Genomic DNA, 23,499 nt, shown 5'->3' with positions numbered 1-23,499 from the left:
TATACTCTCATACAAGACTGATTAATTTGTGTTTTTTTTTTCTCCTGGGATCATGATAAAGCACAGTGACGTTAACATTGACACAATCACAATATTGTCATTTTCAATTAATATAAAAAATACTCCTCAATAACTCGCATTGCTCCCCCGCATCGAGATGCTCATCCTCCGCTCGACCCTGCTCACGTGGGGCATCAACGACCCCGGTGGGGCAAAGCGCCACCTCCGCGGTCGCGACAGCAGCGTCCCGTCGGTGGAGGCCCGTCCCCGGAACGGTTGCTCCTCGATGTCGGACTTTTGCGACGAACAGCAGCTCGACTCGGACTCGTCCGTCTCGTCCGGTTCCTCCTCGGTCCAGGGACGGCCTAAAAATTTAACATTTTTGATTAAATTTGAGAAATTTTAGATTGCTTAAAATGGTTCTCACCTAGTATTATAATTGATCGTCTCTTCTCATAGCCCAAATCACAGTTGCAGAACGGGTGAATGCTGTCCGGGCTCAGAATCAGCTCGACCTCCGAGTGCAAATCGTGAACATCGCTCGTAGATCGCTTCAGCTTCGGGTACCGGTTCAAAACCCGCCAGAACCGACACGCGTCCCGAAACACCCCGGAAACCTGCTCTATACTTTCCCGCACGGAAATTTCGTGAAAACACGCGCAGGAAATCTCCTTCGCCCGGCGCTGGCCCTCCTCCGTGGACACCATCCGGTCCCCGATCTGGTCGATTTTGTTCCCCACCAGGATGACCGGCACGTCCAGCTGGGTGTCCTTGTTGTACGAGCCGAGCCGGCGCCGCCGCTTGTTGTAGTTGATCAGGAACTTGAGCCGGTTGCACTCGTCGAAGCTGCACTTGTCCGCCACCGAGTACATCAGGATGAACGCCTCCGCCCACCGGATGTTCGCCTCCAGTGTCATGCAGTCCGCTTCCTGCAAAGTAGTGGAACGTAGAAATTAGTTTAAAATTATTGATCTTAAATGGAAAATAAGTCCAGTTTTCAACAATCAATAACATAGAAGGGTTAAGAAAAAGTCGTATTTTTTTATTGTTAATTTTATTTGTCATTTTAAATATTTTGTTGCCAAATCTTTTCCAACTAAAACTTATGTTTTTACAAATCATAAATTTGATACTTTTATGACACTATCGAGTGCTGCACAGTTGACCTACAGGTCGCAAAAATAAGTGAAACGTGGTTAAAAAAAAACTGAAAATTTTGAACTTTGGTATCTTCAGAAGAGTTCTTGCAAATAAAAAGGGGCAAAATTTGGGTGATTTTCAAAATCAAACATTCCACTAATATTTTTTTGAAAGTTGTTGGGAATGTCAATCCAAGCAGCTTGATCGAAGACACCAACAGTTTATCTCGCAATCTTCGCCTTTTACGAATGATTTTGTGAATAGCGTTTTTTTTAAGAGCACAGTGATGTTCTGAACACATTTAGAAAACATTTTCCCATAAGAAAAACAAATTGACTTCAGGGTCAAATGTTACAGCCAATTTTGGCATATACAAAAAATTCAATTTTTAAACTCAAATATCTTTTTAATTCCTTAGCCGAATATTATGCGTCACGTTGCCTTCGAAAGGGGGGATCTAGCAATACAAAAAGAATATCAGCGGTATACTTAAGGGTGCCAAAGAAGTTGTTGTCTTCTTATTCCCAAATTGTCAAACTCACGGACCCAATCCTGCAAAAATCTTGGTGCAGAAGCTCTGCTTGATGTGTAAGTTTGTCTGCTAAATCTGCTTGAGCCAAATTGTCAAAATAACGATTTTTGGTCATATTTTGGGTTTCTGTAAAAATTGTCATGTAAACGAAACATGTTTATAAAAAAATAAAAAAATCTTATTTCTAAGATAAAAAAGAGTTTAATAAAATTAGAAATTTTTTTTTTCAATTTATTTTTAAATTTGTTTAAAAAAAGGTTTTTTTTTTGTATGGACAATTGGAGGGGGGGGGGGAGATTCTCATAAAAGTGTCCACGTGGTTTATGGATGGTCCCTTAGTCCTCCAAATCCAAATCGACCGAAAAATCTTTTTCCAAAGTATTGATTAGGATGTAACAAAAATGACTTTTTGGCGGGCATCCAAGGGTTTGTTCCGGTGGGCATACTGAGCCCAAATCCAAAATATGAGCATGATTGGACGTAACAGGAGCCGGCACTTTGCATTTGAATTTTAAATGGAATTTAACCCGTAAAAAAAGATTTTTTCAAAAATATCACTTTTTGAGGCATTTTGGCCACTGGAGCGTCGTATCAACTAAAGGTCGTATCAACAAAGTCCGAAGAAGCAAAATATAGAGAAATTTCTAAGCTTTTCAAAAATATTTTTTCCTAAAGTGTGCAAACATGTGCACTAATTTTAAAAAATTAAAAACTGCGACTATTTTCAAAAAAGTCACCTAAATATGGATTTAACTTGAAAACGGTGCACTTTATCAAAATTTTAACAATGTACTTTTTGATAGCAAATTTGATTTTACATCGAAAAATGAAGTTGAAAAAATTTTTCGACCAATATTTCGATTTTTTTAAAAATCAGTGTAGATTAAAAAAATCATAACTCGGTCAATGATTTTTGGCACAGCCTGGAAATTTCTGAAAAGTTGGCATTTTATGTCCTCTAAAACATATCAAAAAATAAAAAAAAATAAAAATAGTGTTTTTTTTTTTTTGCAAATCAAGTTTTAGTGATAAAAAGGTAAATAAAAAAATCACCAAATTTTTTTTGCCGTGTATCATTTTTTTTAATTTTCATACATCATTTTTGTATGGACAGCTGCGAAATTTGTATGGAAAATTATATGGAAAAACTAATGATGCAAAATGGCTTCTTTGGGCATACCGAAGGCACCAAAAAAGTTTTAGTCGGATTAAAAAATACAAAAAAATCGAATGACCGAAATCCTAGAGAACTGCTCATTATGCTTTTCTATCATAAAGTTTTTTTAGTTAAACTTGAACATTTTCGAAAATATACTTTAAATAAGCATTTTAAAGTATATTTTCGAAAATTCAAAAATCTTAGAAACTAGACCCTTTATAAAAAAAATAGTTAAGTCATAAATTTTATTTTGCATATAGAACTCGTGTCGAAATCTCACTTAAACAAAATTAGCCTTTTCCAAAAATGACAATTGTTTCTAAATTCAAATTTACGGTACCGAAATTTGCACAGAACTCTAGCGCAAGACATGATTTTTATTTTTATTTTAGTGTTGCATTGCAAGTTTCATTTCAAGTTTCTGTCTTCCCCCTTTCAATGTTTTTTTTTTTTTTTCAGAAAATCAGGGGGCACACACAATTTTTGCTGAAAATTTAATTTTTCAAAAAAGAACATGTACAATCGAGTGAGAACTATTTAAAATTAAAATGTTTATTTTTTAATTTTTAATCAAATTGGGCTTTTTGCAAATTTAGAATTTTGGGATCCAAGGTCGGGAAAAAAACATAACACATTAGGAAAAAAAACTATTTTCATAAATTCATTGAAATTATGCTATTTTGCGGTAGTGTTACATCCTTAGTTATGCATAATGTATTTTGTGGTTCATCAAAATAAAAAAAATAAAATGTGCAAAAAATTTGATATTATTAATAATAAATACAATTTAGTGCATTATCTTCCTCCGGAGCTATTTATTTCTTGATTACAATTTAAAATGCTTCTTTAGAGTTTTAATTAAACGTCAAAGTGCTGATATACAACACAAGGTATCCGATGGAAATACAAGTTGGTTCCCGTATGAAGTCGAAAAACTTACATTCGGCTGTCCGGCCGCGTCCAGGATGTCAAACTGCACAAACTCGTTGTCGACCAGGGTGTGGAAGCTGTACACCTTCTCCAGATTCGGATCGTACTCGCCGATGAAGCGTTTCGTGATGAACCGAACCACCATCGCTGCAAGCAAATGAACACAAAAAGGTCAATTTAGAGGGATGTTTTTCGCTGAACAACTTTACGAACTTTCTAATTGACCCAGTTGGGCAATGTTTCTTTCTTCAAACGCCAAAAGCGCTGAGCTGTCGACATCAGTTCACACGTCGTGACATGACCTATCGCTTTGTTACAGTTTGATAAGAAGAAAAATTTACCTTTAAAAGTGCGCAATTTTCCTCCCACTTAGCAGCGAAGGTGCCGCTGACCTTCTCCCAGTGGAGCTTTGAACTCACGCGAATTTAATCAACGTTCGACCTTCACTTAGCACAGGTAACGTGCCACAGACAAACGGACATGGTTTTTTATATTTATTTTGTAATATTGTTTTCTTATGAGTTTCTTTTCAGAAACAAGTGTTGAAAAATTGCAACATTTTTTTCTGGTAATTGTCTATGGCACTAATTGATGATGAAAAGTAGAAAAACTTTTTCGCTTGGTTTTCTTTCTCTGTCGGTGTGGGTGTGTGTGTGGAAATCATTAAAAGTTTTTTTTCCCGTACTACGCGTGCCGCGTCGTCATCGTCAATTCATTGTGTTCTATTGAGGCAGACAGTACTCGACTTTCCTCCCGGTCCCCCGGGAGGGAGGACCGTAGTACTACGACTTGGTTGTTTTGGCGCGTTTCCGACTGTGGCGTGTCAACTCTTTTGTCGGTGAAGTCAACGGAAATTTCGCAATATTATGCATTGAGTAGAGGTTAGAATTTGGACAACGGTTACATTTTGTGAAATTTTTTTATGTTTGTCTGTTTTTATGAGCTCATACTTATTTATTTTTTTCAATTGGTCAAACATTGTTTAAGGACACAAATGTCACTACATTAATGTCCACGAGCAAATGATTCGATATAAAAAGACAAATATACGAAGATGGATCAACATCTGTAGGTAATCTTTTCGGTTTAACGATGTCTAAACCTTTAGAAGAATCTGGAATTTTCATTAGTTTCTAATAGCGTTCTGTATCACGCTTTATTAAAGTGAAAAGATGTTGAGGCATGGTTGTTACCGAAATTTATCAAAATTCCTTTAATAAACTAATAAAGATTGATTTAAAATAACCAGTCACGTTGGTTCGCTCCAACTCAAAGTAAATAACTTATCAAATTTCGTACTAATTTATCTTCCTTTCAACCGAACTCGATTAGCAGCTCGGTGACCTTCGGCTTAACCAAACAATCAAAATATTATCTCGACCGCAGCTGCTTTCCTTCCGGATCCGCCCACGCACACACTCATTTTCCCACACTTTTCCAAACTCACAAAATAACTCTCTTCCACCACCATCCCAGAGCGAAGATGCCAGCCCATAAGCTCTCAGCACAAGTTGCGAAATCCCTTTTTCATCATTTGGCTGACTCGTCAAACCTAGAGCGACATCGGGACGGCGTCAAAACAAACGACTCCCTTCCCCCTCCCTCCTGTGATGATCCCGGATGATGGCACAGATTAGCCTACGCCATTATGGTCCAGCTGATAACCCGAATGTATGAGAGGGTGGCGGAAGCGTGTGGGCTTATCAGTTTTAGCAGCATCAGGTCCCCCCCCCCTTCTTCCTCCTTAGCTGCTATGAATAGAGTGTGATGGGAGGAATCTGCGGGGGGGGGCTTATAAGTTTACTTTGAGGAGCAAATGGTTGGCACACGCTTGGCGTTCTTCCTGGCTGGGCGTCGAAACTTTTTGGAATTTCAGTGAGGATTCCGAAAGCATTGCATAACTGCCTTTTTTATTATTTTATTTGAAACGTTCCTTGAAATTGAACGGATTACTTCTTAGTAACCAATTTTGTTAACGTTTGTAATATTCTGAAAAAATACTCTGTTTTCAGCTAAGTGCAATGTAAAATCGTTTTGGCTTTCGAAAGAAATGGTCTCGCAAAGATTGCTAATGTAGCAAAAAATCAAATTTAAATTTTCCGTCATATAAGGCTGGTACAAATATTTTGAAAAGTTTTTGTCACCACCCCCCTTCAAAATTGGCCCGAAAAATCAGGGGGCAAAAAAATATTTTTACAATAAACTTCAAAATTTCAATGAAAATTCAAGTGCAACCAGCTAAAATCAATTAAAATACATTCTCCTGCGTTTAAAATCATGTTTAGCATCTTTGGGTTTATTAAAAAATCTTAAGATTTTTTGAAAAATTTTCGATGCAAAATCTTTTTTTTCGATACAATTTTTGTTTTTGTCGGATCTTAGATTTTTTGAAAACTAATGATTGCAAAACAACTGAACTAGTGTAAAATGCATTTTAAAACACTTTTTTCATTTAAATGTGAAGACTATGGCTTGTTATTTAAATTTTGAATATTTTTATATTTTTTTGCCCCCCCCCCCTTGACCACGGCTAGGGCTGAGGGACAAAAACATTTTTATATATTTGCATCGGCCTAAGTCATATAACAAGATGTTGATTTTTTTGTATTATAATGAATTTAAATGTTTGTATTGAAAATGGAAGAAATTTTAAAAGGTTGTTGATTTATGCAATTTTTATATCACAAACCCTATCCACAAGATTAAATGTAATATGAATGGCATGAAACTGGCTTTATCAATGATTATTCTTGTTTGAATTACTCTTTCGATTGCAGTACCAAAAGTATATAAATGCTTGATTTTTTGATAATGTATTTTTGAGGATAACTGTTGTCAAATTATGAGTATTTTTAACAAATTCGAATTGGTCAGCAATGTTTACGGTATATTTACTCTAGTTCAATTTTTAATGGTTTTTTTGGCACATGAATCTCCAAAGTAACTTAACGAGCATCTACAAAATTTAACTTTTTCGAAATATTACATTTATAAAATTTGTCAATCATCCAAATTGACCTGTTATGAGTCAATTATTCAAAAGATTTTTTTTCAGCAAGCAATATTGAAATTATTTTTAGTTGTTCTAAAATAAACAGTCAGTGTTTTGAAACAAGAAGTAAGATTTTAATAATTTTTTTTATTTTTGAATTTCTCAAACCTCTTTTTGCATATTTAATTGTTATGAAATTATAATTGAAACCATAATTTATGCTCGAGTAATTTCTTTAGTCAAACGAATTTTTAAAGTTTAAAAAAGTTGAACACTCATTTAAAAAAAAAATATAAACTGATTTAGATCCAAATCAGCTATTTTTTTCAAATGAGCTAATTTTCTTTTATTTAAGCAAACGTAAATTTGAGGTTCAGTTAATATTAAAAATAATTTCAATTGAATAAAAAAGACATTTTCATGAATCCATATCGAATTGTTTTTTTTTTCACTTAAACCGGCTTTGGAAATAAAATCACACGTTTGCTAAGAAATTTATTGCTCTTAAAACAAATAAAAATCATGAAGATAGTTTTGAAGCCTGTTTGTAATATTCTTAAGCTTTCTTATTAGAAAATGATATCACTTTTTCTTATCTACATAATAAGGGAAAAATAACTGAAATTTTTTTCTAACCGATTTTTGATCTTTGAAAATCAGAAAAAAAGAATTATTCTGCTTGGGGAATGACTTGTTTTTTTTTGTGATTTTGCCAATGATTTTGAACCTGTCATTTGTCATGGGTCAACTTTGGATGCATTTTTTACTGAATTTCCTTTATTTCAAGTATAATTAAGTTTTCACTTATTTTTGTTTGATGGCAGTCTCTACATATTTTAATTAACAATTGTTATGATAGTGATATCTTTCTTTAGCAAAAAATGTGAATAAACAAAAAATATGAAAAAGCTCAAAAGATAATGGATACGTCGTGACAGCAAAAGCCAAATACTTTTAGAAACATTCATTAACAAAAAAAGCAAAATTCAAAATAAAACTCCTCGAAATTTTATCAGATAAATTAAAATTTTAGTGAGCCTATCTCTATAAAATAATTAATTTAAAATGAAAAAAACACATATTTCAGGAAAAAATTGGGCATCAGAGAGTTGAAATTATCATGTCTTGCAACATTTTAATAACAATAGTTAAATTGCTCTCAAAACATTTTGAAATTTATTAAAACTGCTTCTCGAGATACTTTGAGTTCTTCTCTACTATGTTTCACTTGCTATTTCGCTCAAAAAAAATGTCTCTCTGGTGTACGGTATATGATTAAGGGGTTTTATACATGTGAGTAAGAGATAATTTAATCTCAAAATTTTGCCATACGCAAAGCGGACTGTCAAATTTTCTGAGCGTTTTTCTCGTAACACCGAAAAGATTTACGAGTGCCACGATATCTCGAGATTTTAAGGACCGAATCGGCTGAAATTTGAGGTGAATACTCTCAAGACATATCCCATGTGCATGACGAAGCTGGATTTTTAAAATTTGCTTTTTTTTAAAACAAAAATCAAAAACTGTACGATTTTTTATATGAAAAACAAAAAAAAATATGTTCTTTTTTTTAAATAACGTTTTTAAAAATCGACCTTCGTCATGCACACGGGACTGATTCAACGAGACTTCACCAAAATTTTGAGCCGATTTGGTCAACGCAGTGTTGAGATATCGTTGCACCCGTTTTTTGAAACTGCTATTTTCAAATAGCTCAGCTCAGCAATGATTCAACCAAATGTCTTCAAATTTATTTTGTTAACAGCCCGAGCAGACGGAAATAACTTGGGAATAACAATTTTTTGTTATTTGAAAATACTAGGCTTTTTTTTTATATAATAGTCCTTGTTTATTCTTTTAAAATTTCAAAGTTCAAATTTGAAGTTTTCTACACTAATGTTATCTATAGAATTATTACAAACAAAATATAAATATTTGGCAACAATGAGTTTTGTTTGAATTGAATGCTCTCGTGACAATCGACTAAATGATGGATACAGAAAATACTCATTCCGTTTATGTCTAAGGTTAGGACTAATAGCATTCAGTTTTGTTTTCGCATAACTCCATACTGGGGAAACTATGCGACACTCGAATAGCCTATGCTCTAGTGTGTCCACTGTCCGCGGACAATGGTCACAATTCGGACTAGATCGTCTGTTTTGCCGATGCAGCAGCTCGTTGTGTTGGATTTTCCCATGTACTGCGCAATACCAATTAGATCGAAGTGTAGAGTCCAGTTTTTGATCTCCTAGTTGTTTGAAGATACGTCTCCATTCTCGCTGGGTTTCTAGGATGGCAGGATCACATTCACCTTCCATGAGCTCTTGGAAGATGACGAACGAGCTGGGCTGCTGAATTGCACGTGGTGACAGTGTTGATATTTCCAGAACAGTTGTTTTGATTTGTGGGTAAGCGGCTGGTATCTGAAAGAAAGGTGTGTTGTATCGCATGTCCCTGAAGAGGTCTAGTTCACTTTCATTTTTCAGCATCCTGTTTGTGATCAGCGCAGTTGATTTGAGGCCAGGTGAGTGAAGATTCAGACCACCACGAGATTTGGGAAGAGACAAAGTCTCCAGCCGGATGTGTTGTTTCCCACCAATCCACAGGAAATTCCGAAATTCTTTCAGAATCTGCGTCTCAAACTTTTTGGGAAGCGGAAGTGTTGAAGCTGCGTACCACAGTTTAGAAGACACAAAGGTGTTGATGTGGATGACTTTCTGGATCAGATTTAGAACTCGAGACTTGCACGTCCACAGTCGCCATTTCAACTGCTTCAAAATGTTTTGCCAGGTAAGCTCCATGGATTTCTTCACGGTATCCGTGAAGATAAGCCCCAAGATCTTGCAGGAGTCCTCGAAATTCAGCCAAGGCGGAATACCATTTGTGTCTACATTTCCAATTTTCAGCGCCACTGTCTTTGCAAGGTTGAGAACTGCACCAGAAACTGGTTCATAAGCTTTGATCACGTTGACTAACTGCGTGAGTCGTCTTCCGTCTGGTACAAATATGCTTAGATCGTCTGCGTAAACGTTCAGCGCGTCGCCAGCGAGTCCCTCTGAAACAATTTTGTCGACCAATGGTTGCATGTATAGGACGAAGAGCAGCATGCTGAGAGGGTCGCCTTGCCTTACGGACCGTAGTATTTGAAACGGACGTGATAGATTTCCGTTCACCAGAATTCTAGAGAACGAGTTCCTAGTAATTTTTTGTAAGAAGTTGATCAAGCGAGGATTAAAGTTCATCTGCTCCATCACCCTGAAGAGGAAGCTGTGGTTGACCCGATCGAACGCATGGTCCATGTCAAAAGAGACAAGCATGGAAGGCTGGCCACGGAATTTCAGTGCAGAGATTTTGTCCAGGATCTTTGTCGTTGCTTCGAAGATGTTATGCTTCCCGTTGGAGCACTTCTGGTGACGTGAAAGAACTGTTTCGACAAGAGGCGTGATTCGTTGTTTGATTATTCTAGTTAAGACTTTGTAATCAAAGTTTAACAGCGTAATCGGCCTGTACGCCTTCATGTCCTTTCCGGTACCCTTCTTTTCACCAGCACAACTATTCCATTCATGAATTTGGAAGTAGTGTCTGGTGCTTGAAGAGCTTCATTCATTGTCAGCGTGAATTCCTGCTTGATGATGTCCCACGCTTTCGAGTAAAATTCTTTGGGTAGACCGTCTTCGCCAGGTGATTTCCTCGAACAGCTTTGCTTGATGTACTTGAGAATTTCTTCTTCGCTCACAGGTTCCAAGATTGCTTCGTTGCGTTCATTGTTTGGAGGGATGCTGCAGGTTGGCACAAAGTCAGGTGAATGAAAGTCCACAATGTTGTTTGAGAACAGGTTTTCAAAGTACTCCACTGCATGTTGTACGACTTCCGGTCCTTGGATGATTCTTCCGTCAATCTCTAGTTGGTGAATGTATGTTGACTTTCGATTTTGGCTTTTTTCGGCCAGGTGAAACGTGCTTGTCGGTTCTCCTTGTAGGTAGGTATCATACAGCAGGCGTGATTTGTTGGATCTTTCCCTCTGCATTCTCAGCATCAGGCTTTTGATGTGATTGATGCGAGTAAGCTGCGAAGCGTCGTCGATGTACAGTTCATAGCGTCGAGCTAATTCCCCATGCAAGAGCTCCATTGAGTCTCGATACTCCCTATTTTGGATCGATGACCGCCATCTGAAGAAGGCAGCCAGCTTTGGTTTAGCAAATTCTATCCACCAGATTAGCCAGGATGTGAAGTTTCGTCGCTGCCTTACTAGATAGTCCCATTTCCGTTGCAGCTCAGCCATTGTGTCCTCATCGTCCATAGTTGCTGCGTTCAATCTCCAAACTCCTCGACCAATATTTGTACCCGCAACTGGCATCACCATGCGCACTATCACAGCTTTGTGATCACTAAAGCAAGTAACAGCATGTTGGATTGTCCTTAGATGCTCTCTTGTTGACTTCGACACAAGAAAACGATCCAGTCTTGAACCAGAACCTCCTCGAACGAAAGTGTAGTTTGTTTGATTCCGATGTAACTCCCTCCACACATCGATCAGGTCAAGCGAAGTCATCAATCGTGAAGTCATTTCACTCTTAGGGGTGGCACCTGTAGCATCACGGTCGTTCACGATCGAGTTAAAGTCTCCTCCCAAAATTAGCGGACCAGAAAGATTGCGCAAGTAGTGCGCACAGGTGCAGTTGAAGAAGTTTTCACGTGACTGGCGGTTTTGCGAACCAGTAGGCGCGTAGATGTTACACAGCGTTGTCCCATTTCTCAAGCGTACGACGATTAATCGTCCGTCCAGTGATTTCTCAACCGTTACATGCTCAACTGTAGATTTCAATCCAATTGCAACGCCCCTTCTTCGATTGTCTATATTGTACAGCATGGTGTAGCCGGGGATATTTATAGTATCGTTTTCAACTTCTTGAAGGAAGAAAACGTCTATTTCGTGAGCGCGCATGAAACTGGTCAGCGCATCCAGCTTAGTTTGGCTCGTGATGTTGTTTATGTTGATAGATACGAAATTATAACTTTTAAATCCACTTAGACCCTTTAGGAAAATGCCCGCGTAGTGCTGCTATTGCCCAACAGATGTCGCTAGTATCGCACGGTTTTGTCTGACCCTTTACGTTTTGATGTCCGTTCCAGGTCTCTGGTTCTGTCAAGTAGTTTGACAAAACAGCTGTTCTTGCGCTGCTGTCATGGTTTTTGTGTTTACATACCACTTCCAAAAGCGCTGCTTTCACCTGTTTTTTTCTTGGACCGTGTGTTGATGCGAGTTTGAACTTCCGTGTTTTAATTATCACCAGCCATTGGCGAGGCGGTGCACGTCCCGGCAGGTAAGTTCCGTGCAAATTTTCTGCACACCACGATGTGTGCTGCGATCTGTGAATAATTGAGATTCTTTTGCAGAAAAGGCAGTATCCGGAGGTGCTTCGGCAGGACATATATCTGTGCTTCTTACCTGTGGAGCTAGGTGAAGCTGCTTGTTGATATGTTGTCCTCATCGCCGGGCAGGGTGTGTTTCGGTTGCGGATTCCAAGTTCAGCTCGGCAGGAAAATCTGCGAGCAGTTTGTGTGCTCGACGTCGAACCGCAGATGCGGATGATAGATGCAGAGCGGCCAGGCAATCTGTGAGCAGTTTGAGGACTTTTGAACGGCGGGCAGTATCTGGTGCTTCGGCAGGACATATACCTGGACCTGAGCTTCTTACCTATGCGAACAGGTGAAGCGGCGTGATGGTATTCTTTCTTCAACGACGACGGGCCAGACGTGCGGCAGTAAGCGACTCCAGGAGCGCCTTGTTCGGGAAATCTGTGAGCAGTTTGAAAACTTTTCAAGGGCGGGCAGTATCTGTTGCTTCGGCAGGACATATACCTGGACTTGAGCTTCTTACCTGTAGAACCAGGAGAAGCGGCGTAGTTGCATTTTGTCTTCAACGACGACGAGTCAGACGTGCGGCGGGAAGCGACTCCAGGAGCGCCATGTTCGGAAAATCTGTGAGCAGTTTGGGGGCTTTGAATGGGATGGCAGTATCTGTGGACGCTTCGGCAGGACATATACCGGAGCTTTTTACCTTTAGGAACTATGTGTTGCGCGAAATAAATGGTTGCTGAAGAGTGGCGAGTTTGTGATGACGATGAGTAGTTGGATGTAGATAACGTGGTGATGCAAATAAAGCTAAAAACGATGTTATTTGGAGGAGCCAGATTTGGACTTGGATCCGGACAGCCGTTTCGACTTCTTCTGCGGCTTGGAGCGTGCGGGGCGTTTCTTTCCTGCCGTTGAATTTTCAGCTGAATCGGCTTCCGACTCGGCTTCTTCCGTCTGCATTTTTGCATCCTCATCACTTGAAATCTCGTAGTTTTCATCTCCAGCAAAATCTAGTTCTGGAAAAGTCGAGTCTTCTTTGCTTTCTTGTTCCGGAACGACTTCAGGGATCGCCGGAGCCTCCTCATCGGCAAGGAGTTGTTCTTCGTTCAGCGTCTCGATCGGCAGAGAGGGTCGTGGCATCAATGGAGGTGGTGCTGGTAGGGTTTCGGTGTTTTGTTTTTCTTCGGTGCTCGGGTTTACACCCAACACGATGTCGGCCAGTGTCAAGCGGCTGTTAACGCTGCCCGTAATAGCCTTCTTAACGTCAGAACACTTCTGTCCAACGTGGAGATAGCGGGAACAGTGTCTGCAGGTGGGTCGCTGATTACGGTAACGAACGTACCCCACTTCTTCCCCGATGTTGACATAGGATGGAATAGGTTTCCGGATCCTCATTCGAACAATCCGCGTACCTGTCGGTACACCCGGGAAGTGTTCCTTCCACAGCTCATCTGTGATGGACAGAATCTCGCCGAACTCTGCTAGGTGTTGCGCGATAATCTGGGTGGGCATGTAGGGGGGAAGATCGTGGATCTTAACTTCGGTAGCTCCATCTGCAGTGTGCAGCGGGATCGGAGTTTGTACTCCATCTTCCGACGTCATAGTGAGCTTCATGTCGAACTCTGCCACCAGTTCCTCTGCGTTGATTTCTGGACTCATCTCGATGTAAACAAATGACTTGGTCATGCTGAGCTGGAGGTTGCGAATTTGTGTGATGTCTAGTTTGAGCTGCTCGAAGGCGAACTTGCGGATTTGTGTTATTGTTGGTTTTTTTGGGACCGGTCCAAAATCGATCACCACCGTGTTTTTACGGTAGCCACGCATCTCGTTCATGATGCGGGCCAGTAGGCAATATTTGCCTAGCGCGGAGAGTGGTTGCAACTATTAGCGAAAAAAACAACTCGCAGCGCGAAAGTGTAAAGACGTGCGCCCCAACCGAGGTTTTGACGTCAACTGATACGTCGTGACAGCAAAAGCCAAATACTTTTAGAAACATTCATTAACAAAAAAAGCAAAATTCAAAATAAAACTCCTCGAAATTTTATCAGATAAATTAAAATTTTAGTGAGCCTATCTCTATAAAATAATTAATTTAAAATGAAAAAAACACATATTTCAGGAAAAAAATTGGGCATCAGAGAGTTGAAATTATCATGTCTTGCAACATTTTAATAACAATAGTTAAATTGCTCTCAAAACATTTTGAAATTTATTAAAACTGCTTCTCGAGATACTTTGAGTTCTTCTCTACTATGTTTCACTTGCTATTTCGCTCAAAAAAAATGTCTCTCTGGTGTACGGTATATGATTAAGGGGTTTTATACATGTGAGTAAGAGATAATTTAATCTCAAAATTTTGCCATACGCAAAGCGGACTGTCAAATTTTCTGAGCGTTTTTCTCGTAACACCGAAAAGATTTACGAGTGCCACGATATCTCGAGATTTTAAGGACCGAATCGGCTGAAATTTGAGGTGAATACTCTCAAGACATATCCCATGTGCATGACGAAGCTGGATTTTTAAAATTTGCTTTTTTAAAACAAAATCAAAAACTGTACGATTTTTATATGAAAAACAAAAAAATATGTTCTTTTTTTTAAATAACGTTTTTAAAAATCGACCTTCGTCATGCACACGGGACTGATTCAACGAGACTTCACCAAAATTTTGAGCCGATTTGGTCAACGCAGTGTTGAGATATCGTTGCACCCGTTTTTTGAAACTGCTATTTTCAAATAGCTCAGCTCAGCAATGATTCAACCAAATGTCTTCAAATTTATTTTGTTAACAGCCCGAGCAGACGGAAATAACTTGGGAATAACAATTTTTGTTATTTGAAAATACTAGGCTAATAACATTATATGTTATTTATAACAAGATTTGTTATTCGTCGTTATGATTTTTTTGTTATTGGATTGTTATTGTAATAACAGACTAAAAACATTTTTAGTTATTCTTCGAACAAATCTTTGTTATTACTTTTTGTTATTTTAACAACTTATCCGACCATCCCAATAACATTTGGAGATATTCTTCCATAACAAGAAATGTTATTCCAAAGTTGTTTTGGATTTCAACCAATATCAGACCAATAACAAATTTTGTTATGATAACATAAACTGTTATTATACCCTTATGCAAAAATGGATTTTTCAAGAAGATTCCATAACAATTTCTGTTATTTTAACAGTATTTGTTATTGAAATGGCATGAATTTTGTTATTACCGTTTGCCCGGGAGATGAAAATGTAAATTTCAATACCCTGAAACAGATTTAGAAAATAGTTAAAATGTGTGCAAATACCAACCAACAATCGACTCAGTCTCATAAAACAGTTTGCAGAATTATATTGGATCTCGAGCACATCCTATTATTTACAGAAAACGTGCCACAATTTGTGTGCAACTTTAGTCTCTAAAAAAAATGAAATCAAAATTATGTATCATAAGCCATACGAACTTTTATGAATGAGATGATTCGGTTGGGGTTTTGTTAGGTCAACAGTTTATAGATTGATCCACACACAAAAAAAATCATGGTTTCATTACATCCGGGAATCTTACCATGACTTATAATACTATGAAATTCTTGGGTCATGTAACTTCGCATGGACCAATCTTCGGCTATTCAAGCACCAGATCCTTGTCGGAAGTAGCCACGTGACAACAGCCGCCAGTCCGTCAGCCGGGCGTGGACATTCCAAGCAAACAATATTCGATATTAAAATGGGGCAATAAAAGCTCCCAGCAGCAGTCTGTCTGGCATCGTGCAGCATCATCAGTACCATCATCATCATCAAAAGTATCGTCAAAGTCGCATTACTCGTTGATGGTATTTCTGTGTCGCTTTGCCGAAGAACATCGATTCTGGGTCAAAGTGATTAATACTTCATTTTATTGATACATTGGTCCCTATTTCCGAATATTATATCGATGTGCTTATTGTTGGATGAGGCTGGTGTCGGCTCGAATAAACACTGACCAGGTGCAATGTGGTGTGAAATTATTATTAGGAATTGCTTAATTTAGTAGTCTAATAAAGGTTGACGTCATCAACGTTCTTCAAAGATTAAATGAAGGGTGTGTAATTTGTCAATGTCACACTCACGTATTCTCATGTTCCGTGTGAGCCACAAGTAACAAAGTACTCTTTGTGATATAAGAGAATTGATCGAGAGTCTACCACAAAATCTGATATTTGTTGGCTTAACTCAGTAGCTGCGGTTTGCGGGTTTTCCAGTGACTGTCAACCCGTTTCCTAACATTATCATTCAAAAAGCAAGTAAAAATCGGAGAGACACTTTTAATGCTAATACATCTTGAAGCTTTAGGAAATGTATCGCAATTGTTTATTAATGTTATTTTCCCCCAACAACACACCGGTATCTGCTTGTTTTCGTTGCAAATCGGAAGATCTGCAATCGCGGAAAAAGAAATATTATATTTATCTTACTCACAAACGCACAAACACAAACAGTCGCACACCCCCGTGTGCAGCATCGCATCTCTTATGAAATACAATATGCCACAGTTGGTTAGTTCGAACATGTCGGCGGAGATCGGCAAATAAAAATAAACCGTTTGCTGCTAGTGTAGAAGCGTGTAGCGCGGAAATCGCCAACTTTTTTGTTGCTGTTGTTGCTCAGAATGCTTTTATGTCGGCATTAAACTGGAAAACGAACCTGTCAACTTGGGAGGGCTATTAACATGTGTGTTGCGGGAATGTTTTTAAAAATATCTAATTTGAGGCATGTGACAAATACTTAGTTTTTTTTTGCATTTTAGATGATTGGAATGTTTTTTGAAATCATAGCTTTTATGTAGATTTCATTTTTTTGTTTTTTCATTTTATTTCCAATCCATCTCAAATCTAATTTGGTTTCAGTTGAAAACGAGTTAGAGCATTGTTTCTCAATTTGTGAATTTAGCATTCCTTAGAGGGAGTGAGATTCTATGGAAATTCAATGTTTTTAAAAGTTTCTGCCAATCCAATTGGCTATTTTTTTTAAACATTTACACAAACAATTATTTTAGATTTTCTTGTGAAATTTGTGAAGCTCTTTGATAACTTTCCCACCTACCCCTCTTTTTTTAAATTAATTTTTAATGGTATTAAAAGATATAGCTGACAATAGCTACAAATTTAATTGCCTTTTTTTATTTTTTTTATTTTTAAAAATCATTAGCAATTCTTGAATATTTTTGCTTTAGTTTTAGTTTTTTTTAAAGGAGTTTTATGGTTCTTTCAAACATGTGCATTATTTTAATATTTGCATATATTTTTGAAGAATGTTTATGAGTTTTGAGATTATTTCGATTAGCAACCAGTCTTTATTTTTATTTTTTTTTTTTTTGAAGAGGTAGTTTTTCTTCTTACAGATTTTTAAAGATTAATTTAAAAAAAAATGAGGATTTGTATAGTTCCGAATTTTTGAGAACAGTATCTATTGACAATCGTTACTTGATTTTTTAAACAAGCATCAATGAAACCATAAAAAAATTGTTGTCGTTTAATATTTTTTGTGTGTTTTGCTTTCTTTCAAACAAAAAAAAAATATTTGACATCATATTTATTTTCGCTTATTGAAAAAAATATATTTGTATATAAATATATTAAAATTGGTTGCTTCCACGTTTTGCTGAATTCCAAATTAAAAATTAAACAAGAGTAGTTTAACGGCTTCACGGCGTGTTTTCTGGGCAACCTTAAAGAGAAAAAATAGTCATCACTACTTTCAAATGTGTCTTATAGGAAATTTTCTCAGCTTTCCAATGCTTCCAAGAGCGAAATGTTTCATCGGGAAATTTCTGAGATATCTCTATTTTAAGTTTTTTCTTTTAAAATCCTTGATTATTAATTGGATACTTTTAAATAACAGTCCAGGAAACTTGTCAAATTATGTGTTTCATGTGTCTTTTACTCATCAAAATGTGCAGAATAAGACAAGAAACAACTTTGTAGAAGGTTGCAAACCGCTAAACATTTTGAAAATTAAGTTTTAACCGAATTTTTGGATATGTGGGATTTATTCAAATATTAAAATAATAAAATCGTATTGAAATATTATTGTTAAAAGAACAAATAGATTATTACATAAATATAATAAATATAATATTTCCTTAATCAAAAACTAAAGAGTTGCATGGATACAAAACATGTTTAATACTAGAAATTAAGAAATTAGTTTGATAAGAAAGTTTCTGTTTGTTTTGTTTTTGTTAAAATATTATTTAATTTTTGTTCAAACAAAAAAAAATGTTTGTGACGGTGTTTTCAGCATTCTAAATTGGAAGACTCGAGTTTAAGTGCTACTTTTAAGTGCATTTTCAACAGAAAACATTTTATAAAATTTAATTTTTATTTTATACTGATGAAAATATGACTTTTGAAGCTTGCTGCAGTAATATGTAGTATATTTTCGATTTCAAATCATATTTGTATTTATGTTCCAGGTTAATGTTTGCTTAAGAAAAAATCAAATTTATTCATTAAAATTCAAAAATACCATTAACAATCACAAACCTGCCATAGTTTCGGTTGAACAAGCTAAATCAGAGTAGACACGTGTTATTTGTACACAAAAAATATGTAATTATCAAATAATTCTTGTACAAAATATATTTTTACACTGTTTTATGATTTTAATTTCTGAATAAATCCCATATATTCAAAAACTTAGACAAAACATGATTTGCAAAATGTTCAGCGATTTGCAACCGTCTACAAAGTTTTTTTTTGTCTTATTCTGCACATTTTGATGAGTAAAAGACACATGAAACACATCATTTGACAAGTTTCCTGGATTGTTATTTAAATGTTTCCAATAAATAATAAAGGAATTTAAAACCAAAAACAATAAAATAGAGATATCTCAGGAATTTCCCGATGAAACATTTCGCTCTTAGAAGCATTGGAAAGCTGAGAAAATTTCCTATAAGACACATTTGAAAGTAGCGCTGACTATTTTTTCCTGATAAGGTTGTTCTAGAAAACACGCCGTGGCTTCCATGTGTGCTTTTTTGTACTAAGCTTGCTGATTTTCCTTTCCAGTTAGCATAAAGAAGCACAGAGTATGCTATAAATTTTGTTTTGTCTTTAATTCTGCTTAAACGTTTTTTTTTTCTAATTGAATTGGGATCAATTAAAGGAAAAAAAATAAGAAGCTTAACTAGCAGAACAGACTAGATACTGATAATAATAATTATAAAAAAATCTTAACAAGTCAAAAGTAAATTAACATTATAGTTCAAGAATCAAGTGAAACATGCTTAAAATGGCATCATAAACAAATTAAAAATAAAAATCTTAAGAATTAAATCCGCCGAAAAGAGGGTTATAATAAAAAAAATGCACATTGAAACCACATATCCCAAGTGACTTTCAAAGAATTTTTAAATTGGAGATTTCCATGTTATTTTTAACTGTACAAAATATTATTTTACGATTTTTGGGTTTCCATGTTTTCAAGATGTCAAAAAATGTCCATATTTGAAACCGAACAGTTTGAAATTGGAAATGGGAAAATGAATCACATTTCAATCAGTTTGCAATTCTTTTTGAAGTGATTTCCAATACAAATTTGGCAGCTGTTTATACAAAAATGATATATGAAAATTTAAAAATCTGTATCTTTCGAAGCAAATTTTTTCACCGATTTCGTGTTTTCGGCAAAGTTGTATGCATGGATAAGGACTACACTGGGAAAAAATGATACAAGGTAAATTTTTTTGGTGATTTTTAATTTCACTTTTTGTCACTAAATTTGATTTGCAAAAAAAAAACACACTTTTCTTATTTTCTATTTCCTGATATCTTTTAGGGAACATCAAATGCCAACTTTTCAGAAATTTCCAGAATGTGCAAACAATCTTTGACTGAGTTATGATTTTTTTAATCAATACAGATGTTTTCAAAAAATTGAAATAATGGTCGCAATATTTTTTCACCGTTTTCAAGTTAGAGCTATTTTTAAGCTTGAAAAGCTGAGAAAATTCTCTATATTTTGCTTTTATGAACTTTGTTGATACGGCCATTAGTTGCTGAGATATTGCCTTGCAAAGGTTTAAAAACAGAAAAATTGATATTTTCTAAGCATCACCCAAATAACCCACCATTTTGTAATGTCGATATCTCAGCAATTAATGGTTCGATTTTTAATGTTCGTGAAATTTTTCAATCTTTATGAAAACAATATATTTTGTTTAATCAAGACTAACATTTCAAAAGGGCGTAAACATTCAATATTTGGCCCTAAATGGCCCTAAATCTTACCCCTACTAGAGTTTGGAAAGAGGTTTTTATAATGTTAATTTTTAAAATTGTAATTCTTCAATTCACTGCGAAAGCTTTTGATTTTTTGTTTGTTTTAGCAGTAGTAAAAATGTGACAAACGCTTTTTTTAATTGATTGCAAAAATCTTCAATTTTAAATTAAATTTGTAAGTTTGAAGAAAAAAATCGGAAAATTATAGAAAAGTCGATAACTAAACGTAATTTTTTCTTTTTTATTAATTTCAGTTGCAAATATTTTGAAGTTTGTACCTTTATTTTTTGTTGGTATTTATTGTTTATTTAAATTAAATTCTATTTCAATTAGATAGAAGAACAGTATTTAAATAAATTTTCCAATTGATGTCCTCTTCAAAATATTTACCATTTCTTTGCGGACAAAAAAGATACGCTTTCCTCCACCCCTCCAAGACATCCACAAAACCGTTCGCAAATCACAAACAACCTATCCGTTGTCCGCTAATTAGGTTTATATTTTCCTTCCATTACCTGAGCTGTTTGCTTCCCTTTTCTTGGCTCGCAAAAACACAGATTTGCCCCCGGCCAAACATCTCTCGACGGCGACGGACGGCACTAAGTATCGTGTCTCCGTCGTCGTCCAGGTCATTCCGTTGGTGCCACTTTGCGAAACCAATTTTTGAGTGGCGCGCACAAACTTGCGATTATTTCGCGCAACAAACACACCGGCGTCTTTTTATGAGTTGGAGGTGGGTTGGGAAATTGAGTTTGACGTCGATCGGTGGGTGTTCGGCTTTTTCTTCAGGTGAGGAAAAGTGTTTTTCTCGTATTCCGTTTTTCAAAGAGATTGCCTGCGGCAATCACATTTGGAAATTGTGAAGTGTGATTTTGACGTGTAATAAAGTCTTCAAACGCCACACAGAAATTGAATTGTCAAATTCCTTGATTTTGTTTCATCGAAAAAAAAACGACCCAATTCTTCAGTCTAACCCAGATTTCGCCGTCACAACTTGGAGAGGGTCGTTGAGCAATCTCCAAGAAGCTCCCATCAGTCTTCGTCTGGTCTGGATTTTGTCAAAATGATATACGAGGCAGCAGTGCTCCTCACGCGGGCAAACATCCTTGCGCCGCGATGCAACATGATACCATCATCATCACCCTCGCCGCAAGAGCCAGACGAAGCCAACATATCCTCGAAGAGCGCTGTCCCATCGATCTTACGGATCTTGTGACGTTTGTATCACGGCGGTGGCTTCAAGACGTCGCAAATAAATAAGGCACTAGACACTTTTGCCAGGCACAGTCAGGAGAATCACTTCAAAAGGAAGAATTCGAAACTCGAAGCATTTTCACTGTGAATTGTTGAGTTTTCCATTTTTCAACCCTTCCCCGGAAAATAAGGCGCAGGGTTCGATTTCTACGCGGAAATGGCGGTGGCATCTTGGGTTTTTCTTCCGACGACGACGAGCCTAGAATAATTTATCATCGGAGTCGGAGGAGGATTGGGTGTCCTCCGTCGTCTGGGTACGCAGCGTAATAAATTGCTTAAATATTTCTCGATTTTGGGAATATTTCCTTACTTATTAAGTGGGTATTAGAAATGCGCCGTGTGGTTTCGATTGACTTGCTTGGGGGCTTTAAGGGGAAGCCGAGTTGATTGATTTATCAGTAGGAATTTCATTTATGTTTGTTCAACGTACGTTTTATTAATTTTCGAACAATTTTTCAAAATAGATTAAACACGTTGTCAAATTCAAAGTTGATGTTTAGTGGCTCACGGGACAGGTTTTAAATTAGCATGACTATTGACACGTCATGCTAATTTTAAGCTTTAAGTTTTTTTTTTGATTGTCTTTGGATGTAACAAATAATTTCATTTATTCAATTTCACCCTCTGAATTTGTCTCAAATATGTGAAAAAAAACTTTCAGTTTTCAAAATATAATGTTAAAATAAAGGAATTTTACAAAATTGAAACTTTGCAATTTTTCAATTTAATTTGTTTTGATGAATTTTCGATAAGCATCAAGCATTTATTTTATATCAGTTGTTAGATTTTTGTTGTTTTTGTTATGCTTCAATGATGATAGAGTCAATTTGTGAAAACCATTTTTTTATTAATAATTTAAGAAAATTATTGGTTCGCCTTGCGAGTTCAATCAAATTTGAAGTACATAAACTTAAAGAATTTTCTACTGAATGAGCCTTTTCAAACCTAAATTTATGTCTCTCAGAAAATTCAAAGATGGGCGAACATCTTTGACCAAGTAGTGATTTTTTGAAAAAAAAAAATATAGGGGAAATATACCCATTTTAATCACACTAAGCCGTTCGACCAATTCTCATCACTTTTGCCATTTCTGCTATTAAATCAACATTTCCAGATGTTTCAACAATGGAGAGTTACATGCTCACTTTAATTTGAGCTATTTATTACTTTGGAACAGTCAAAAACACTTTATATAAGCTGTAATTCATGATCAAAGTGCTGATAGGCCGATAATAGAAATAGGCTGAGAAAGGGTATAGTTCCCCTATTTAAGATAATGTTAGGCCGCTGCAAAAAGTTTTCAAAGTTTATGTGGCCCTAACCCTTATGAGATTGTTCAGCAAATAAAGGGACAAAAAAGTTTAACATAAAAATGTCAATTGAAATAGACGTCTTATAAACAATCTAAAAAATGTAAGCAATTTTTATGAAATTCCAATGTACTGCACCGCAAAAACTTTTATTTGTTTTTGACAGTTTTTTTAAATAAAACACAACTAGCTCATTTTTTTGAAAACATTACGTTGAAAATGTTTTTCTAAAACGGCATATTTTGAAACATTTTTCGACATTTGATACTTTGATTTTTTATTTTAAAATTTCCTAATATTTTGAATTGAAAGGAGAAGAAAATCACATCGACTTTTTTCATTAAAAATTGGATCATTAATTTCAGATAGAAAAGGATTTCTAAATTAAAAAAAAACTTCTTTTTTTAAGTTAATTAGGCTGGTACAAATGTTTTTAAAAGTTTTTGTCACCCCCTTCAAAATTGGCCCGAAAAATCAGGGGGCAAAAAAAATATTTTTACAATAAACTTCAAAATTTCAATGAAAATTCAAGGGCAACTAGCTGAAATCAAATTAAA

The 23,499-nt window shown here is 36.1% G+C and overlaps 1 protein-coding gene across 1 annotated transcript in view; it reads right to left on the bottom strand.

Moving 5' to 3' along the window:
* Nucleotides 1-31: 31 nt before the first annotated feature.
* LOC6054365 (ras-like protein family member 11B) overlaps nucleotides 32-23,499 on the bottom strand; it is a 28,285-nt gene continuing 4,817 nt past the window's right edge. The window contains exons 2-4 of the mRNA XM_038253667.1: nucleotides 3,772-3,908; nucleotides 428-929; nucleotides 32-365 (exon numbers count right to left, since the gene is read on the bottom strand). Of these exons, the coding sequence (XP_038109595.1) occupies nucleotides 127-365; nucleotides 428-929; nucleotides 3,772-3,908 (878 nt within the window). The 3' untranslated portion in view covers nucleotides 32-126. The remainder of the gene's footprint in view (nucleotides 366-427; nucleotides 930-3,771; nucleotides 3,909-23,499) is intronic.

This window comes from Culex quinquefasciatus, chromosome 2, assembly GCF_015732765.1.
Source record: "Culex quinquefasciatus strain JHB chromosome 2, VPISU_Cqui_1.0_pri_paternal, whole genome shotgun sequence".
NCBI classification, from domain to species: Eukaryota; Metazoa; Arthropoda; class Insecta; order Diptera; family Culicidae; genus Culex; species Culex quinquefasciatus.
This window is presented reverse-complemented; position numbering and strand designations above follow the sequence as displayed.